Below are 18,652 nucleotides of genomic sequence, written 5' to 3'. Positions count from 1 at the left end.
AATGTTGCTACATTTGCCCATTACCCTTCACAGAAGTTGTACAAATTTATATTCCTACCAGTAATTGTCTGATTCCCTGCACTCTCTCCAACACATATATATCAAACTTTTGATCTTTGCCAATTTGATAGGTGAAAATGGTATCTGATTGTGGTTTTGACTTGCATTTTCTCATTAGAAATAAGGTTGAGGGTCTTTGAATGTGTTTAATTTCCATTTATGTTTCCTTATCTGTGAACTGTTTAAGCCCATTTGTGTATTTTCTATCAGGTTATTGATTTTTATTGTAGGAACACCTTATAGAGAAGATAAAACAGCCATTTTACTGTAATTTTTATTTTACTGTAATTTCCCCCACTTTATAATATGACTTATTTTAATATAATTTCCCTCCAGTTTGTAGTATGACTTTGGGCCTTATTTAATGTGGTTTTATGTATATAGATATGTATTTATTGCTTTGCAGAAACCTTTTCTTCTATACATTTTAGAAAGGTCTTTCTGACTTGTAGATTTTAAAAATTCTCTCATATGTTTAGTATGATTATAATTTCCTCTTTTAGAAATTAAAAAGTTGATTCCTTGGAATTTAATGTAAGGCATGAGATCCTTACATTGTTCGCTAACTTTATTTTTTTCCGGGTTACTACCCAATTTACTCAATACTTTTTGTTGAATGACTCATCTTTTCCCCACTGATATCCAATGTCTTTATTTTTTTAAAATAGTAACCAAAATTTCCAAAAATACCTAGGTCAGTTTCCAGGCTCTCAGGCCCATTACCATTACTGATTCTCCATATAGCAATATCAAATTGTTTTAATGAATGTGGCTTTATTATTTGTTTATTATCCAATGGTTTTATTTTTCCATGTAAACTTTGAAATCACCTTACGTAGTTATAAAAAGCAAACAAGTTAGTATTTTCATTATGATCACCCTAAATTTATATTAATATAGAGAAAAATCAACTTTTGTATGATATTTAGTCTTCATTGTTTCTCAGTAATGTTTTGAAGTTTTATTTCGTGTCTTTGCATATTTTGTTAAGTTTATGCTTAGGTATACTTTTTTAAAGTTGCTATTGTGAACAGAATTATTTCCTCACAATACGTTCTGGCAGTTATTGTTTATATATAGGGATACTTTTTGGAGTTTATTGGTTTTGAAGAGCTACCTTTTAAAGTTATCTTATTAATTAAAATAATTTTCCGGCCAGGTGCAGTGGTTCAAGCCTGTAATCCCAGCACTTTGGGAGGCTGAGGTGGGTGGATCACCTGAGGTCAGGAGTTCAAGACCAGCCTGGCCAATATGGCGAAACTCCATCTCTACTAAAAATACAAAAATTAGCTGGGTGTGGTGGCACGCACCTGTAGTCCCAGCTACTCGGGAGGCTGAAGTAGGAGAATTGCTTGAACCTGGGAGGTGGAGGTTGCAGTGAGCTGAGATCACACCACTGCACTCCAACCTGGGAGATGGAGCAAGACTCCATCTCAAAAAAAATAAAAAATAAAAATAATTAAAATAATTTTTCTATGGACTCTCTTAGGTTTTCCATGTATATTGCCATATTATTTGGGGGGGAGGAAAACATGATAATTGGGCCTCCTTCTTTTCAACTATTATACAGTTTAGCTCTTTCCTTTATCTAATTGAATTGACTACTAGCTCTAGGATAATGATAACTAGTAGTGACAATAGTGGACATTCTTGTCTTGTTCCTGACTTTAATTGGAATTTGTTTAGTCTTTCTCCATTTGCCATAATGTATTTTGAGTTATGTTATAGATACTTAGAGGCAGCTATGGAGATGATTGTACGATTTTCTTGTTTTATGTCCCTACTATAGTGAGTCATATCAGTAGATTTTCAAGCATTAAAACATCTTTGCATTTAAACCCTACTTGGTTGGTGTGTATTATTTTTAGTGTGTTGCTGAATTCTGTTCATTTATGCTTATTATTTTGTTCCTTCATATTCATAAATGAGATTGGTCAGTAGTTTTCTTTTTTATTTGTTCTATTCTTTCTCAGGTTTGGATCTGACTGCTATGTGGTAATTAACTGCTTCTTAGAGGTTGGGCAGAATTCAGTCATCTATCTTTCACACTTCTTGGTGGTGGATCTTTGACAACTTTCACTATTTCTTCTGTTTAGATGTTCTCTCTTGTCTTGGTCAATTGATTAACTAGTATTTTCATATTCAACTCTTCATAATAGTTGTCAATTTCAATCCAAGTTTTCAGATTTCTTTACCTAGATTTCAGCAAAATCTTTTAGCGTCTATCTATCATTATTTTTCCTGTCTCTTGTTTTATTTTGTGTATCTGTGTTTTCTCTTTCTCCCTCCCCTTATTTGGTTAAGGTAAGATGATTACTTATTTTATTGTTTTTTGTTTTTCAGAGACTAAGCTTTTAGATACATTCATTTAAACATTTATCTTTTTTCTAATTCCTAATATCTGGTTTTAAAAATTCACAAATAAATGTTAATTCCTTCCCTTCTGCTTCCTTTAGGTTTATATTATTGTTATTCATGCTTCTTGAGAGTTCTTTATTCTTTGTTTTATAAATATAGTTACTTACAGCTATGACTTTTGCTATGAATTTTTCATTAGCTGCATTCCATAGGTTCTGATATGCAATGTTTTCATTATCCTTATTTTCTCAGTACACATTAAGTTTGGTTTTCATATCTTTTTGTTCCAAGATCTGTTAAATAAAGTTTAAAAGTTTCTAAGTAATAGAATTTTGAAGTTTTCTTTGTATTTTTATCATTTGATAAGATTGTCTGTTCTGTTTCTACGTTTTAGAATTTGTTGAGATTTTCTTTGCACTATTTAACAGCTAATATATGGTCCCTTCTGTGGCTAGTTTAGGGACACTTTAATATGTGTCTTCTATATTTAGAATGTATAGTCACATATTTCCCCCTACCTTGCAATTATTTTATTTATATATTTTAAAACCTTACTTTTTTGATCCACTAAATATGATATGGACAGAGAGATAACCCATAAAAGTCTTGATCCGAATATAGACTTGCCTGCCTTTCCTTGAATAATATCATGCAGCTTTGCTTTATTAATTTTGTTACTGCTATTTGGAACATAGATATTCATGGCTGCTAACTCAAACTTTGTATATTATTCCCTTTACCATTATAAAGAATCTTTCTTTGCCTTGTTTAATGGTTTTTATGGTGATTTTAATTTTCTCTGTTTGAAATCAGGTGTGTATTTTTTACACAGTATGCAGTTGAATTTGGTCCAGTTTGAGGGCTTTTTCTTTTAATATGTGAGCTCTGCCTATTTATGTGTGTTGATATGGCAGATACATTTGTTATTTTTGTTATGTGTTCTGTTTTCTATTTTTTATTGCTTAATTTGCTTTTTTACATGTCACTTAATGATCTGTTTTTTTTTTCCTTACTTTGTGCCCATGGAATTCATTTGGGAGATGTATCCTATCTTTAGTTCTTCTAGCATTTCCCTTTATAATGATAATAATTCTCTGTTGTTGTTTCTTTTAATTTAGAGAGTATCCACTGATTCCCCAACAGAAGTGATACTGAATATCCACTTCTTCCCACCTCCCCTCTATCCCTTTTCAAACCTCCTTTCCACCATTCAATTCTAGTTGATATAATCACTTTTTTTTTAGTTTTTCCAAAACTAAACCTTTTAATATATTTGACTTATACTCCTCTGAGAAATATACATGATTTATTCTCTTTAAAGATATTTTGATTTATTAACTTTAAAGGTATTATGCTTGAGTATAATAGCTAAGGAATCAACATGCATATATCTCCCACTTTATCTTCCTTTTTACCTGATAACTTTTGGAAGTTACATTTTTCCATTTTGCCATGATTAATAGTAGTTCCATTCCTTTCCGATAGCATATTTCCATAGCTGTTTCAGTCTTGATTCAGCAGTTAATTCAATACTCACTGCCATTTCTTTGTCCCCACTTTCTCTCCTCAACTCTTTTTTCCTATAGTGGCTGACATTTTTCCTATAGTGGTATCTTCAATACAAATTCAAGAAACACACATTTTGCATGTTCAAAAACATTTGCCACTTGCCTTCTTACTACAATGACAGTTTGGCTGGATATAAACTTTTAGGTCACACATTGTTTCTCTGGGATATGATGGCATGGTTAATATGTCTCCAAAACTATATGATTTTCCTTTGGATATCATAGACCTTTTATTTTATTAATAAATTGATTTATTTATTTTTGAGACAGGATCTCACTCTGTCGCCCAGGCTGGAGTGCTATGGTTTGATCACAGCTCATTGTACCCTCCACCTTCTGGCCTCAAGCAATCCTCCCATCTCAGCCTCCCAAGTAGCTGGGACAAGACACGTGCCACCATGCCCAGCTAATTTTTTAATTTTTCTGTAGAGACAGGGTCTCCCTATGTTTCCAGGCTCATGAACTTCTGGTGCAAGTGATTCTCTCAGCTCAGTCTCCCAAAGTGTGGGGATTACAGGCATAAGCTACTGTGCCTTGCCTTGTACCTTTAAATGTACAGAATTAAATCTTCCTTTTGAAAAGCTTTCTTAAATTATATGCTTGATATTATGTGTTTGAATATTTATTCTCTTCCATTTGTTTATGTCTTTTACTCATGAAAACCAGTTATCTTTTTCATTTGTCATCCATATCTAGCAGTTTCTCTCTAATCCTTTTAAATTCTTTGTCCATTTACATTTCATTCTGCTCATTTTTCTCAATCCTCCATAGTACTCAGTGTGTTTTCAACAATACCTGTTTTCTTTGGGCTTCTTCTAGTGTGTTCTTCATTTTTCTCTTTTACTTCTACCATGATATTTTTCATCCTCTATTATTTTGCTAGATATTCTCAGAGTCCTTATCTCTTTTCTTTGATTCCTTGTTTTAAAGGGTTAATTATTTCATTAACTTCTTTGAGTTAATAATTCTATTGCTTTACAGCACTGTTTTTTCTAATAAATGTTCTTCACTTATCATCATTCTTTTCCTATTCCTTTCCTTACTTTTTTCTTAGTTTTTTTTTTTTTTTTTGTATAGATCTTATACTGGTTTTCTTTCTCATTATTCATCTTAAAATAAGATCAACTCTTCTTGGACCAACTATTTTCAGATTTACTTGAGGAAATGACCGTGGCAAGTTCTAGACCAGCAAGAATTCTTTTTGGCTTAGGGAGGAACTTCTTATGACACACAGAGAGAGAAGTATATATGTTATAAAACTCATTGAAATGCACATTTGTATCTGTGCCTGCAAATAATTTTGGACCCTCCATTCCCCAGCCGATAGAGGTGGGTAGCTTTAAGGCTGCCCAAGATTCACTGTCTTCTTGGCCTACCTCATTCCTAGAATGCCCCTACAGAAATGCCTTGCCTTTGCCATCTTCTCTGCTCCCTGGTGGGTCTAGGGTCTAAGATCTGTCCTGCTGCCATCCTACACACCCTTTTCCATTATTCTAAACAAGAGTTGATGGGTTTTCTTCGCCAAGGAGCTAGTGTTTCCCACTTTGGAGAGCAGGGCTCTGCAGGCTTTGTCTGAGGCTTACAGCCACAAATGTATCCTCTACAACATATCCACACCCTCTATCAGATCATCCTGGGCAATGAACCATCCTGTCTTATTCATTGAAGTGCAGAGTTACGGAGATATAGTTTTACCAAAGAAAGTTTTCTTTTTCTTTATTATCTTGAGGTGATTTCCAAGAAAGGGAAGAAACAGATATTTTTACCATCTTAAAACTGGAAGACCTTCTTGAACTTTATTTTGAAAAGTGAGTTTTTTAATCTAAAAATCTAAAAGCAAGCTGGCTCCTCTCTGCTGCCCTTTAGTAAGACCCCTTCCATTTCCAAGAAGTCACCATATCCTTACTTTAAAAAATTACATTTGGAAAAACTTTGTTTTTTGGACAGGATCATATGCAATTTTAAATTTCTTTAGTATTTATCTCAAAGCAGTACTCCTTTGCTCCTTGTATTTATACAACTTAGGAAAGAAGAAACACTCTACCTTTTTATTGATGAAGAAATAGATGGGAATTAAAGCCAGAACTAAAGACCAGTTTTCCCAGCTATCAAATTATTTCTCTTTGATTGCCTTGCTTTTTGTCATGCCAGAGAAGGCTTTTCTAGTAAGCACTGTAAGCTTTGAGAACCCAACATTCATTTTTTTTTTTAGATGGAGTTTCTGTCACCCAGGTTGGAGTGCAGTGGCATGATTTCGGCTCACTGCAACCTCCGTCCCCTGGGAGAACCCAACATTCAGAATATATTTTATTCCCACGCTGATAATGAGGTCTACCATTGTACAGAAACTTTGACACTTCTCTTCCCTTTTCTAGTTTGTAATATTTTTCTTTAATAATCATTAAGATGATATCTCATTTCTAGATTCACATATAACTTTCTTAATATTCTGCTAACAAGGTGTGTCTCCATCTTTTGCGTGAGCCTGATTCCTGATTTATATGCCATTGCCTTGATACAAAAATATCTCAATACCAACTGATATGGTTTGGATTTGTACCCCTGCCCAAATCTCATGTCAAATTGTAATCCCCAATGTTGGAGGTGGGGCCTGGTGGCAGGTGATTGGATCATGGGCGGTTTGTCGTTATTGGTTTAGCGCCATCCCCTCATCATTGCTCTCGTGATGGTGAGTGAGTTCTCACGAGATCTGATTGTTTAAAAGTATGTGGCACCCCCACCCCAGTCCTGCTTCTGCCATTTAAGACACTGCTCCCACTTTGCCTTCTGCCATGAGTAAACGTTCCCTGAGGCATCCCCAGAAGTAGATGCCGTTATGCTTCCTGTACAGCCTGCAGAACTGTGAGCCAATTAAACCTCTTTTCTTTATAAATTTTTCAGTTTCAGGTATTTCTTTATAGCAACGTGAGAACAGACTAATACACCAAGGCAATGATATTTGGCATTCGGCATTACTTTTGGCCTTGGCAATACCAATATCCTAAAGACATAGTCCCTATCTTTGAACCTTTGAGGAGCCCATGGTCCAGTGAAGGGAGACACAGAGACATATAAAAGGAAAATAGGTCCGGGCACGGTGGCCCATGTCTGTGATCCCAGCTATTCGGGAGGCTGAGGCATGAGAATTGGTTGGCCCTGGTGGGGCAGAGCTTGCAGTGAGCTGAGATCATACCACTGCATTCCAGCCTGGGTGACAGAGCGAGACTCCATCTCAAACAAAACAAAACGAAAATGAAAAAGAAGAAGAAAATTACCAGAGTGCTCAGTACCATGGTAGAAGTGTGGCCAAAGTGCAAAGTGCTATAGGGGCAGTTAGCCCTCCCAAAGGAAGAAGAAAGTCATTGCAAAGAAGCTGGCACCTGAACACAGTTTTGCAGGTTAATAGGTATTTTCCAGATGGTGGCCCTGACCTGCAGCCTGAATACCACGGGCAAAGACTTAGAGATTTATTTTTCTAAAAAAAAAAAAAAAAGAATATAAGAAAATGTCAACAGTGTGATGTGGGTATAATGGAGGAGGCCTGGAATGCAGTGGAGGATGAGATGTGGAGTTTGACTTCATAGTAAGTAGCCCAGAGAGGAGTACATGTTAAACCTAGGAGGGATGTCATGGACGCTGAGAGGTGACACCTGTAGTCGATTTGTGAGACTTCACTGTCAGTGATGTGCTGGCTGCCTCAGGAAGAAATCTGCCTGGTAGCTGAGGTGAGGGAGGCTCCTTGCTGCAGGCTGTTTGAGGTTTTAGCCTAACTTCAAACTGGATGAGGGAGCCAGGGCATCAGAATCTGCTTATCCTGGAACAGTAGGAATAAGGTTAAAGTACTTAAACTAATCTAAAGTTGCACCCAAAACCTGGAAAGAAAGGATTTGTTTCTTCTTGTACCCAATACCACCTCCCATCTGCACATTATTTCCTCAATGATTTTTGGAATAGTAGCATTTTTGGAATACGTACAACGTGAAAAGTTACCACCTTAGCCTTAAGAAAGTAAAAAACACCATTTGTATAAAATCTAGCATCATAACATAAATTAAAGAGGTGGTCATTCATTTTGTAAAATGGCTCATTATTTTATGATATTAATTGTAAGTTTCCATTGAATAATAAACTCCCTTTAGCTAATGCATGCTGGGCTTAATACCTAGATGATGGGTTGATCAGTGCAGCAAACCACCATGGCATGTGTTTTCCTATGTAACAAGCCTGCACACCCTGCACATGTACCCCAGAAGTTAAAATAAAAGTTGAAGGAAAAAAAGTATTAAGCTCCTTTTTTATGCTTAAGGTTTACCTTGATTTTCCAAAACTTAGAGATACCATATTAAAGAAGTATAACTGTTATATAAAATGAAGCTTACTCGTGAATGTGTGATTAATATCATATATTTTTAATAAACCCAGTTCTTAATTAATTCAAGGATGAAAGAAAAGAAAGACAGGAAATCACTATTTTCTCCTTTCACCCTTGGGAACCACACATATAACAATTTTTTTTATTATTATTATACTTTAGGTTTTAGGGTACATGTGCACAATGTGCAGGTTTGTTACATATGTATCCATGTGCCATGTTGTTTTGCTGCACCCATTAACTTGTCATTTAGCATTAGGTATATCTCCTAATGCTGTCCCTCCCCCCTCCCCCCGCCCCACAACAGTCCCTGGAGTGTGATGTTCCCCTTCCTGTGTCCATGAGTTCTCATTGTTCAGTTCCCACCTATGAGTGAGAACATGCGGTGTTTGGTTTTCTGTCCTTGCAATAGTTTACTGAGAATGATGATTTCCAGTTTCATCCATGTCCCTACAAAGGACATGAACTCATCCTTTTTTATGGCTGCATAGTATTCCATGGTGTATATGTGCCACATTTTCTTAATCCAGTCTATCGTTGTTGGACATTTGGGTTGGTTCCAAGTCTTTGCTATTGTGAATAGTGCTGCAATAAACATACGTGTGCATGTGTCTTTATAGCAGCATGATTTATAGTCCTTTGGGTATATACCCAGTAATGGGATGGCTGGGTCAAATGGTATTTCTAGTTCTAGATCCCTGAGGAATAGCCACACTGACTTCCACAATGGTTGAACTAGTTTACAGTCCCACCAACAGTGTAAAAGTGTTCCTATTTCTCCACATCCTCTCCAGCACCTGTTGTTTCCTGACTTTTTAATGATGGCCATTCTGACTGGTGTGAGATGGTATCTCACTGTGGTTTTGATTTGCATTTCTCTGATGGCAATTTTTATAGAACTCAGCCCTAATTTAAATGCCTGAGTCAGTGATAAATATTATTAATATCTTCATTTTTTTCCTTTCACCAAATACTGTTCAAAAATTAAAATGAATTCAATGAATGATCTGGGAACAAATTTGCATTTCAATAAGAGTCCTATGAAAGCAAACCAATTTATGAGCTCATCTTAGTATGTGTGACATACTAGGTTTCATATTAGATGTGGTTAAAGTATGCTCCCATTTTAGAATTCACATAGACAAACCCACATTAATCCTTTTGGCACTTCAGCAGATAATTAACTTTAATACCCAGTTAGGGCTGAGCCAATTCAGTTTCTGGAGCCGATGTCTGGGCTGGTGTTTCTCAGGTGTCAGAAGTCCTTCATGTCCCCTGTGTGAGAGCAATGGTTTCCCTTTCACTTTGTATGTCATATTCAATTCCAAGTACAGTAGCTATTTGCATGGACCCAGCCTGCTGAAATTAAATGAATCTACATGACAATGAGCCTTTTCAGCAGAGGCCACAACTTATGACTCTATGGGAGACAGAATGCTTTCATCATCCTAGATGTTCCAGAGCAGGGTTCTTCAAACTTTAGCAAGCATAAAACTTCCCTGTAGATAAGATGCTCCCAGAGATTCTGCTTCAGTAGGTCTGTGTGGAGACGGTGCCTTTCTTACAGCCTTCCACATTGGAGAGCTGCTCAGTGTGGCCCCAGATCCACAGTGTCGGCCTTACCCAGAAGCTTGTTAGAAATGCAGAATCCCAGGCCCCAGCTCAGACCTACTGAATCAGCTGAATCAGAATCTGCATTTTAACAAGATCTCCGGTGACTCGCCCTCCACTGGAGTTTGGTAAATACCACCCTAGATCACTGTTCCCCAAAGCCTGGTTTAGGTATTGCTAGGGAAACTGGAGATGAGTTTAGAGAGTATATAAACATTTTTAAATAATGGCTGTGTTTATTCTTATTATTACTTTCCTTCTTTTTATTACCTTCCAAGTGTTTATTCTTCCTGAGATCCTGTGTTTATTCTTATTATTACCTTCCATTTATTCTTATTATTACTTTCCATTATTACAAACCAAGTGGTATTGGTTTTCCGTTTATGATAATAAAGTTTATTTTCCAAAATAAACGTATTTAACTGAAAGCATGACTTGATTTATAGTAAATGTTAAATAAATATGAGTTTAGGTGGTATGCGGCTGTCACAAAAACCGTGAACGTCATTTGTATACAAGTGACCTTACTTAGTATGGTGCTTAAGAGCCTGGCCTCTGGAGCCTGACACTCTGGGTTTGAGTACCAACTCCTCCACTAATGACACTGTGTGACCTTGGGCAAGTTTCTTGACCTCTCCATCCTTCAATTGCCTCATCTGGAGAATGGAGATAATAATGGTATCTATCTCATTGGGGTGTCATGGTGTTAAAAAAGGGCTAATATATGAAACGCTCTAAGAAAAGTGCCTGACACATAGTAAGGGCTTTGTCAGGGCTAATTTACTTCACTGTTATCTAGAGCACAAATACATGCTCAGTGATTTTTTTCATTAGATTTCCCCGAATCCTGTTCCTGGCTTCTCTGCTTACTCAGGCCAACATGCCCCCACCTCCCCACAAAGCTAAATATTTACAGATTTTTTATATCATTGAGAAGAGTGAGAGCAGCAACTTCCATTTGGCCAAAAAGAGGGCAGTCTTAACTGACAGAAGTGGTAGGTGGGGCATGAGATCTCATATGTTGGAAGTCCAAGGAGAGAGATGTGGCCAGAGAATTTGCTCATTAAATGACAAGAAAGTGACAACAGAAAGTTATTCTCATCATCACCTGGAGAGAAATTTAAAAAATAAAATTCTTTTATTATTTTACTTATAGCTTTAGAAACTTTACTACATTTATGTTGAGAACCCCTTTATTTGTACCTTGTTTGCACATGGGCTTGTGGGCTGCTGTCTCCTGGCCGCAAGGTACCTTTAATAGATGAATGATGGACCCTTAGAGGTGGCAGGACCCTACTGAGATCATAATATGAGATATATATTGTGTCATGGGGTTTATTAGCCTTCATTCATTCAGAAGTGAGAAATCTTTATTCTCCTCCCTCTGCCCCATTTTATAGCCAAAGAAACAAAGGATGTGTTTCTTTGAAAGAGGAACAGTGTCAAAACATACAAAGTTAGGATTGCACAGAGTACCTTATTTGCAGATTCCTAGTCAAATGTGTTATTTTACTATTATTACTGTTTTGAGATGGGGTCTCACTCTGTCACCCAGGCTGGAGTGTGGTGGTACAATCACAGCTTACTGCAGCCTTGACTTCCCCAGGCTCAGGTGAATCTTCCCTCCTCAGCCTCCTGAGTAGCCGGGACTACAGGTGTGCACCACCACACTTGGCTAATTTTTTTTGTATTTTTTGTAGAGATGGGGTTTGCCATGTTGCCCAGGCTGATCTTGAACTCCTGGGCTCAAGCTATCTACCCATCTTGGCCTCCCAAAGTGCTGGGATTACAGGTATGAGCCAGTACACCCAGCTCATAGAACTCAGATGGTGGCAGTAATCTTTCTTGCTTATATTTAAAAACGTAAGCACACTTTCTGTGTGTGAACAGCTGTACTCTCACAGACTACTCTTGGGAAAAAAAAGAGTTTGACGAGAGCAACTAGTATGTAAAATTACTTACCATGAGTTCTTTCTTTCTGAAATAACTCACAAAGTGTGGTTGGAACACAGACATATATAATTTTTTATTAAAAGAGAGGCAAGCCCAGTCCAGATCACTTCTGAATGGGTACAGACAGGCTGAACATGTAGGGAAAGAAGGATCAAGTAGGGCGCCGGTACCCTCACCCTGGAATAGCTCCCGCTAAAGAGGTTGCAGTGCAGGTCCTGTGCAACCTGCAGATGTGCTGTGTGCTCTGTGGCCCACTGGCTTTTAAAAATGCTTTTTAAATTACATACCCAGATTTCAAAATTGAACTTTGCACAAAAATCTAGATAGATATGGGGCTTTTGGAAGAGGGAAATAGGGGGTTCTGGCCAATACTGGGCTGGTATTCCCGTGGAATATCACCCAACCCATGCTGAGAGGGGCTCCCACTGCAGACCCAGGTCCATGTCCTGTAGCCATGTCCCATCTGCGCTCTTTCACCTGTCATTTAGCCCACCTCTGAGTGGGTGGGCACAGCCTGCTCCCTACTGGCAAGGGATGCTGGGGAAGGAGTTCCTACTTCTGGCTGGAGGAGGTGGGACTCAGAATGTGGGAAATTCCTCCAGCATAGGGTAAGTGTTCAAAAGATGGTGGGCAACCACAAGACAGATGAGCACCCCTGCCCAAGGAGGAAGATGCTTGCAGGAGAGCCGAGTGTCATTGAAGAGCCTCCATCATGGCAGTCTTTTCCTCTTCTCCCTCACACATGCAGAGCCTCCCAGGCTGCTTGTGTTCTCTCACTTCCAAATCTCTGATTATTTGCTGTTCCTGCTTACTAGAACAGACTCCTCTGTTCACCTCTCTACCTGGTGAAAAATAAGATCACTTCTACCAAGTGTTTCTTTATTGCGCCTCCTCCTCAAGTTTGAATGGATGATGCTATCCCTTAGCACTCTTTACCTCTCCTGGGGCTTTTATCTGACTCCTGCTTTTTCTTTTTCTTTTTTTTTTTTTTTTTTTTTTTTGAGACGGAGTCTTGCTCTGTTGCCCAGGCTGGGGTGCAGTGGTGCAATCTAGGCTCACTGCAACCTCCGCCTCCCAGGTTCAAGCCACTCTCCCACCTCAGCCAGCCTCCCAAGTAGCTGGGATTACAGGAGCCTGCCACCACACCTGGCTAATTTTTTTGTATTTTTAGTAGAGATGGGGTTTCACTATGTTGGCCGGGCTGGTTTGGAACTCCTGACCTCAGGTGATCCACCTGCCTTGGCCTCCCAAAGTGCTAGGATTACAGGCATGAGCCACCGTGCCTGAAATGACTCCTGCTTTTAACATAGTTATTTGTAGTGGTGATGATAAGTGTCACTTCCACGTATGTGTCAGGACGTGTACTGTGTCTTCATATACAGTGTTTGTTTTAATAGTGACAACAAACAGAATTAAGCATTATCGCTCCTAATTTACAAATGAAGAAAAGGAGGCCCAGTGAGGTAAAGTGACCTGACCAAGGCCACACAGCCAGGAAAAGGGAAAGGTGGAAGCAGAACCTGGGGCCGTCTCGTTCTGAGACCAGGTGCTGTATTCGGGCCTCCCGTGGAAGTACGTGTTAGTTCTGTTTCCCTCACCACCCTCTAATGGTGCTTGGATGTGTATTTCGATGCTGTTTTTCAGATAGTTCATGAATTGGGAGAAAGTATAAAAGCCTTTGAGAATCTGGCCTTTTAAATCCTAAACATTTTAAATACACTTCAGAGCAAACAACATTTTTAAATGGGTTGAATGAACACAAAGCCTCGAAGAACTCTTGGGTGCAGCCCCTGACTTCCTGGAGCTCAGCGTTCTCAACTGTCAGATTTTAACAAATACTTCTTTAGATAATTGCTTAATTATTGTATCTGGAAAAAAAAAAAAAAGCCTTTCACAGCCATCAAACACTACATATAAAACTATCCTCTAATCCTGGATTTTGAAAAATCCTTTCCTGTGACTTCAGCAAGGCAGCATCTTCGTGGCACCTACGCATTCTCAGGTTCCTAAAGATAAAACTAGGAGGAAACCAAGGCTGCTCAGGTGAGGGAGGAGCAAGCAGAAGAATTACAGTCACCTTTATGGGGTTTCTTTCACTTAATGGTCTCAAAAATATTTTTAAATCTTTGCAAAATGGAAGCAGGGATGTAACTTGACCTGAATCATATCAAGCTAATAAAGTAATGTGGTGCAGTAGAAATGAGGTTTTAATGGCAAAACTCCGTCTATACTAAAAAGACAAAAATTAGCCAGGGGTGGCGGTGTGTGCCTGTAGTCCTAGCTACTTGGGAGGCTGAGGTGGGAGGATCGCTTGAACCCAGGAGGTGGAGGTTGCAGTGAGCCAAGATCATGCCGCTGCACTCCAGCCTGGGTGACAGACCAAGACTCTGTCTCAAAAAAAAAAAAAAAAGAAATGAGGTTTTAGATAAGAAAAACCAGGGCTTTAAACTCAGCTCTGATGATCTTTCTGAAATTTAGTAGAAATTGCATACTTCTCTGAAGCAAAGTTGGGTTATTTGTTATAGGGAAATATCAGCGTCTACCACACGGTTGTTGAGAGGATTACATAAAATGTCTTAGAAGTCCTCGGTGCAGTGCTGAGCACCTACTGGGTGGGAGAGTCAGAAAGGTATACAGCCAATCCTTATTACTTGCAGATTCTACGTTTGCAAATTCACCTATGTGTACTCACGAAAGTGTATTTGTAACTCCAAAATCAGTACTCACGGTGCTTTTGTGGTCATTCCCAGGCATGTGAAAAGTGGTGAAAAACTGTAGACACTGACGAGCATGTTCCCAGCTAAGCTGAAATAACAGGACATTCTGCCTTCTTGTTTCAGCTCTCATCCTATAAACAAGTGTCCCTCTCGCAGTCTGTGTAATGCCATGTTTTTTCCAAATTTTGTACTTATTGTTGGTGGTTTTGCAGTTTAAAATGGCCCCAAGCAAAGTGCTGAAGCACTGCCTAGCATTCTTAAGCCCAAGAAGGCCGTGATGTGCCTTATGGAGAAAATGTAAGTGTTCCATAAGATTTGTTCAGACATGACTCCTAGTGCCATTGGCCATGGGTTGTCTTGTTCTATCTGGGCCCTCAATGGATTAGATGGCGCCCACCCACAATGGTGAGGGAGACCTTTACTCAGTCTACAGATTCAAATGCTAACCTGTTTTGGATACACCCAGAAATGATGTTCTTCCAGCCAGATGGGCAGCCCTTAGCCCAATTAAGTTGACACATAAAAGTAATCATCACATTCTGTGTTCATGACAACTTTCTAAACATAACTATAGTGAATAATGAGAATCAACTGTATTTTATTTAGTTCCTATATTGGATAGGTTCAGTATTAGTGGATAAAACAAATTAACTCAAAAATCTTCATGGTTTAACACAATGGGAGTTTATTTTTCACATATGTAAAGTCTAATCAGGTGCTTGGCAGGTGGTCTTACAGGTGAGTCAGGGATCCAGACTCCTTTCATCTTGTGGCTCTGCCAACACATAGGACCTTTGCTACCAGTCAATGGGCGGAGAAAGAGAAAAGTCGTGGGCAGAAGGTCTTTCTGAACCAGCCCAGAAGTAATAGCACATCACTTCGACCTTCATTGCATTGACCAGAACTCAGTCTGGTGGTCACACTTAACTACAAGGGAGACTGGGAGATGCAATCTAGCCATGTGCTGAGGGATTACAGGAAAAGCTCTGCTGCAGTTCTCCTTAAAGTCTTTTTATACAGTTATTTTTTCTTAGGTAAATGACAAAACCCTTAGGTAAGTGGTATTTCCGTTTTTAAAGGTTATTCTTCCCCACCTTTTCCAGTTTTTCTCCAGGGGAAGCATTTCTGTCTCCTGTCATGTGTCTTAGTTAAAAGATGAGATCCTTATATAATGAGACCTCTCTATATTCTCTTGTTCTGTTAATACTTCAACCAACTCTTTAATCTTTGCTATAAATTTTTGACTGAAAATATTTTTGCCACTGAATAAAAGATCATAAAAAATAGACCCAGTGCCTCCTGTAAAAGAAAGTGTTAAAATACAAATATCTGATAATTTATGCTTGTTCCAACTAAATTGTGGGCCTGCATCCAAGTTGCCTTAGCATCAGCCTGTAAAATGCTAACTGTGTCTAACTCTATGTCATTGTATGTATTAGTTTAGTGCACCATTAATTTAGTTTTGGTAATAAAATAACATTGATGTTACCTGAAAGAAACACGTACTACCCCATGAGATCTCTGCTCGATTTTACTATGGTTTTATGCTGTGGACTCTGATGAGTACTTTCCTTTTCGGTCTTTCTGTTCTTGTTTTAATATCAAGGAATGAGGCAGTAACACAGTGATGATCAGGCTCCTTCTTTCAAGGAGCCTGAAATACTTTGTAAGAGAAGTGTAGTTGTGTACAAGAACCAGCTTATGCACCTCCTTGGAACTCTTAGGAAAACTATCATGGACTCTTTCCCCCAAAAAAGTTGCACTGACACACATATTTTACACCATTTTCAATTTTTATACAATTATAGATTAATCCTGCTGGGAAAAAAGATGGTACCATATGATCCAGCAATTCCACTCTTACATATATCCTGAAAAGAATGAAAAGCAAGGTCTTGAAGAGATATTTGTACACCAATATTCATAGCAGCATTTCTCACAACACCCCAAAGGTGAAAACAACCCAGGCACTCATCAATAGAGAATGGCTCAACTAAATGTGGTGTATACCTACAATGGAATAATTCAGAATGAATTTCTGATCCATGCTACAATGTGAATGAAGGTTGAAAACATTATGCTAAATGAAAGAAGCCAGACTCAAACGGACAAATATTGTATGGTTCCACATATATGAGGTACCTAGACTAGACAAATTCATAGAGACAGAAAGTAGAACAGAGGTTACTGGGGGCTGAGGGGAGGAGACAGTGGGGAGTTACTGTTTAATGGGTGCAGAGTTTCTGTTTGGCATGATGAAAAAGTTTTGGAAATGGATAGTGATGCTGGTTGCACAGCATTGTGAATGCACTTAACGCCACTGAATTGTATACTTAAAAGGGGTTAAAATGATAAATCTGATATTCTTGGACTTTAGAACCTGTTAAGCCTTGGTTCCAATCCCGGGTCTGCTGGTTATAGTATAGGTGACTTTGAGCAAAAGAGTTAATGTCTCTGAACATCCTTTTCTTCATCTATAAAAATGGGGATGCTAGGCGTTGAAGCCCTGACCTTAGAAGATTCTTGTAGAAATAAGTGTGATTAGTGTGTCACATAATTGCCACTTATAAAAAGATAAAAAGAACTAACATATTAGGTGAGCAAAATTCAGTGGACTATGCTAACAAGAAAGCATCACATTGCATAAATGCTTTTGGCGTCTGTGGAGACAAGAATATTAACATGAAAAAAATAGAAATGCCACAGGATTTTAAAGATGAAAAAACAGAGGGACAGGCCTTGTTCTGGTCCTCCAGTGACCAAAGGGACAGCAGAAATACAAAATCACCCCTGCCCAAGTGTAAGGTTTATTTCAGTTTCTGCTTTGATTGTTTTTAGGTTCACATATAGGTTTTTCCAATTCTTGTAAACTACGGGGTTTTTCTTTAATACAGATTTTAAGTCCTTGCAGTGTGCCTTGCTATGGGTTCTAAGACACATGCCCACATACACACATATGCATGCACACATACAGGCTCCACACATTTATCCAGAGATCAGACCTCCTATAATATTAACTATTTGAAACAGGATCATATTTGCAGAATCATGCCAAAAAGCCCCCTGCATAGCAAATACCAGATAGAAAGTCTAGGCAGAGGAGAGGGGTGGCCCATCCTCATCCAGATGGCTGGGTAAAAATGATGACACAGGAATAGCAGGAAAGTAAGAGCTGACAGGAGAGAAAGAGGCAGGAAAATGACTAACGCCCTAAGCCTTGCTCGAGGCTGGCGTCATGAGTTCATGTTGAGCCTGTGACATTCAGAAAAGGTTACATTTCATTCTGTTTGCTCTGCTTCGGAAAATGGGAGTCTATGCAGAATGATTGAAAATGATAAAACGAAAAGTTTAATGCTAAAGAGGTAGAAGCCAGTTATCTGGAAAAGTTATTACGGGATGAAGGATTGCTGTATATATACATATATATGTATATTCTATTTGTATTGAGACACAAATAGCTAAATTCTATCAGTTTTAACACCTAATTGTCTCTAGAATCTGGCTGCTTTTGTCAATCTCCAGCACTTAGCACAAGGCTTGCCTTGTGGGCACTCTGTGAATAAATGAATGAACAAATGAATGAACAGGTGAAAGAATCAAGCTGCCTATAATATGCATATGTCTGCAAGATATGCATTTCCTGCATATAAGTAAAGAAATCCAAGTTTAAAGCCATCCTTTTTCTCTTTTTCAGAGCAGAAGCCACTCTCTTGGGACCATTCATAAGCAGGAGACATCAATACCGTGACACATGCCAGTGCCACCGCCGCCACCACCTCCTCTGCCTCCACCTCCCCCTCCTCTGGGGGCTCCTCCCCCTCCCCCACCATCAGCACCCCCGGTAAGACCTCTTTTTTCTGATTGGTTTACTGTGGAGCATAAACTGCCTGAATACACTTGAGCAGAAGGTTTTAAATGTTCAGAAGTAGCACTGCCTAGCTTCCCTGTGGCAGGTGGCATCTTAGGTAGCTGGATCTGGCAGCTTTAGAGTCTGATTCCAAACCAGCCTGGCT

At 38.6% G+C, this 18,652-nt stretch overlaps 1 protein-coding gene across 4 annotated transcripts in view; it reads left to right on the top strand.

The window, feature by feature from the left end:
- Window positions 1–18,652, top strand: part of WIPF3 (WAS/WASL interacting protein family member 3) — a 112,079-nt gene that overhangs the window by 10,529 nt on the left and 82,898 nt on the right. For 3 of the 4 annotated variants that reach the window (XM_063609706.1, XM_055293547.2, XM_055293542.2), the window contains exon 2: window positions 18,334–18,480. In XM_063609706.1, coding sequence (XP_063465776.1) covers window positions 18,391–18,480 — 90 coding nt within the window. In that variant the 5' untranslated portion in view covers window positions 18,334–18,390. The remainder of the gene's footprint in view (window positions 1–18,333; window positions 18,481–18,652) is intronic. The other variant, XM_063609708.1, reaches the window with a different exon arrangement.

The sequence above is a fragment of the Symphalangus syndactylus genome, chromosome 9 (genome assembly GCF_028878055.3).
Source record: "Symphalangus syndactylus isolate Jambi chromosome 9, NHGRI_mSymSyn1-v2.1_pri, whole genome shotgun sequence".
NCBI lineage: Eukaryota > Metazoa > Chordata > Mammalia > Primates > Hylobatidae > Symphalangus > Symphalangus syndactylus.
This window is presented reverse-complemented; position numbering and strand designations above follow the sequence as displayed.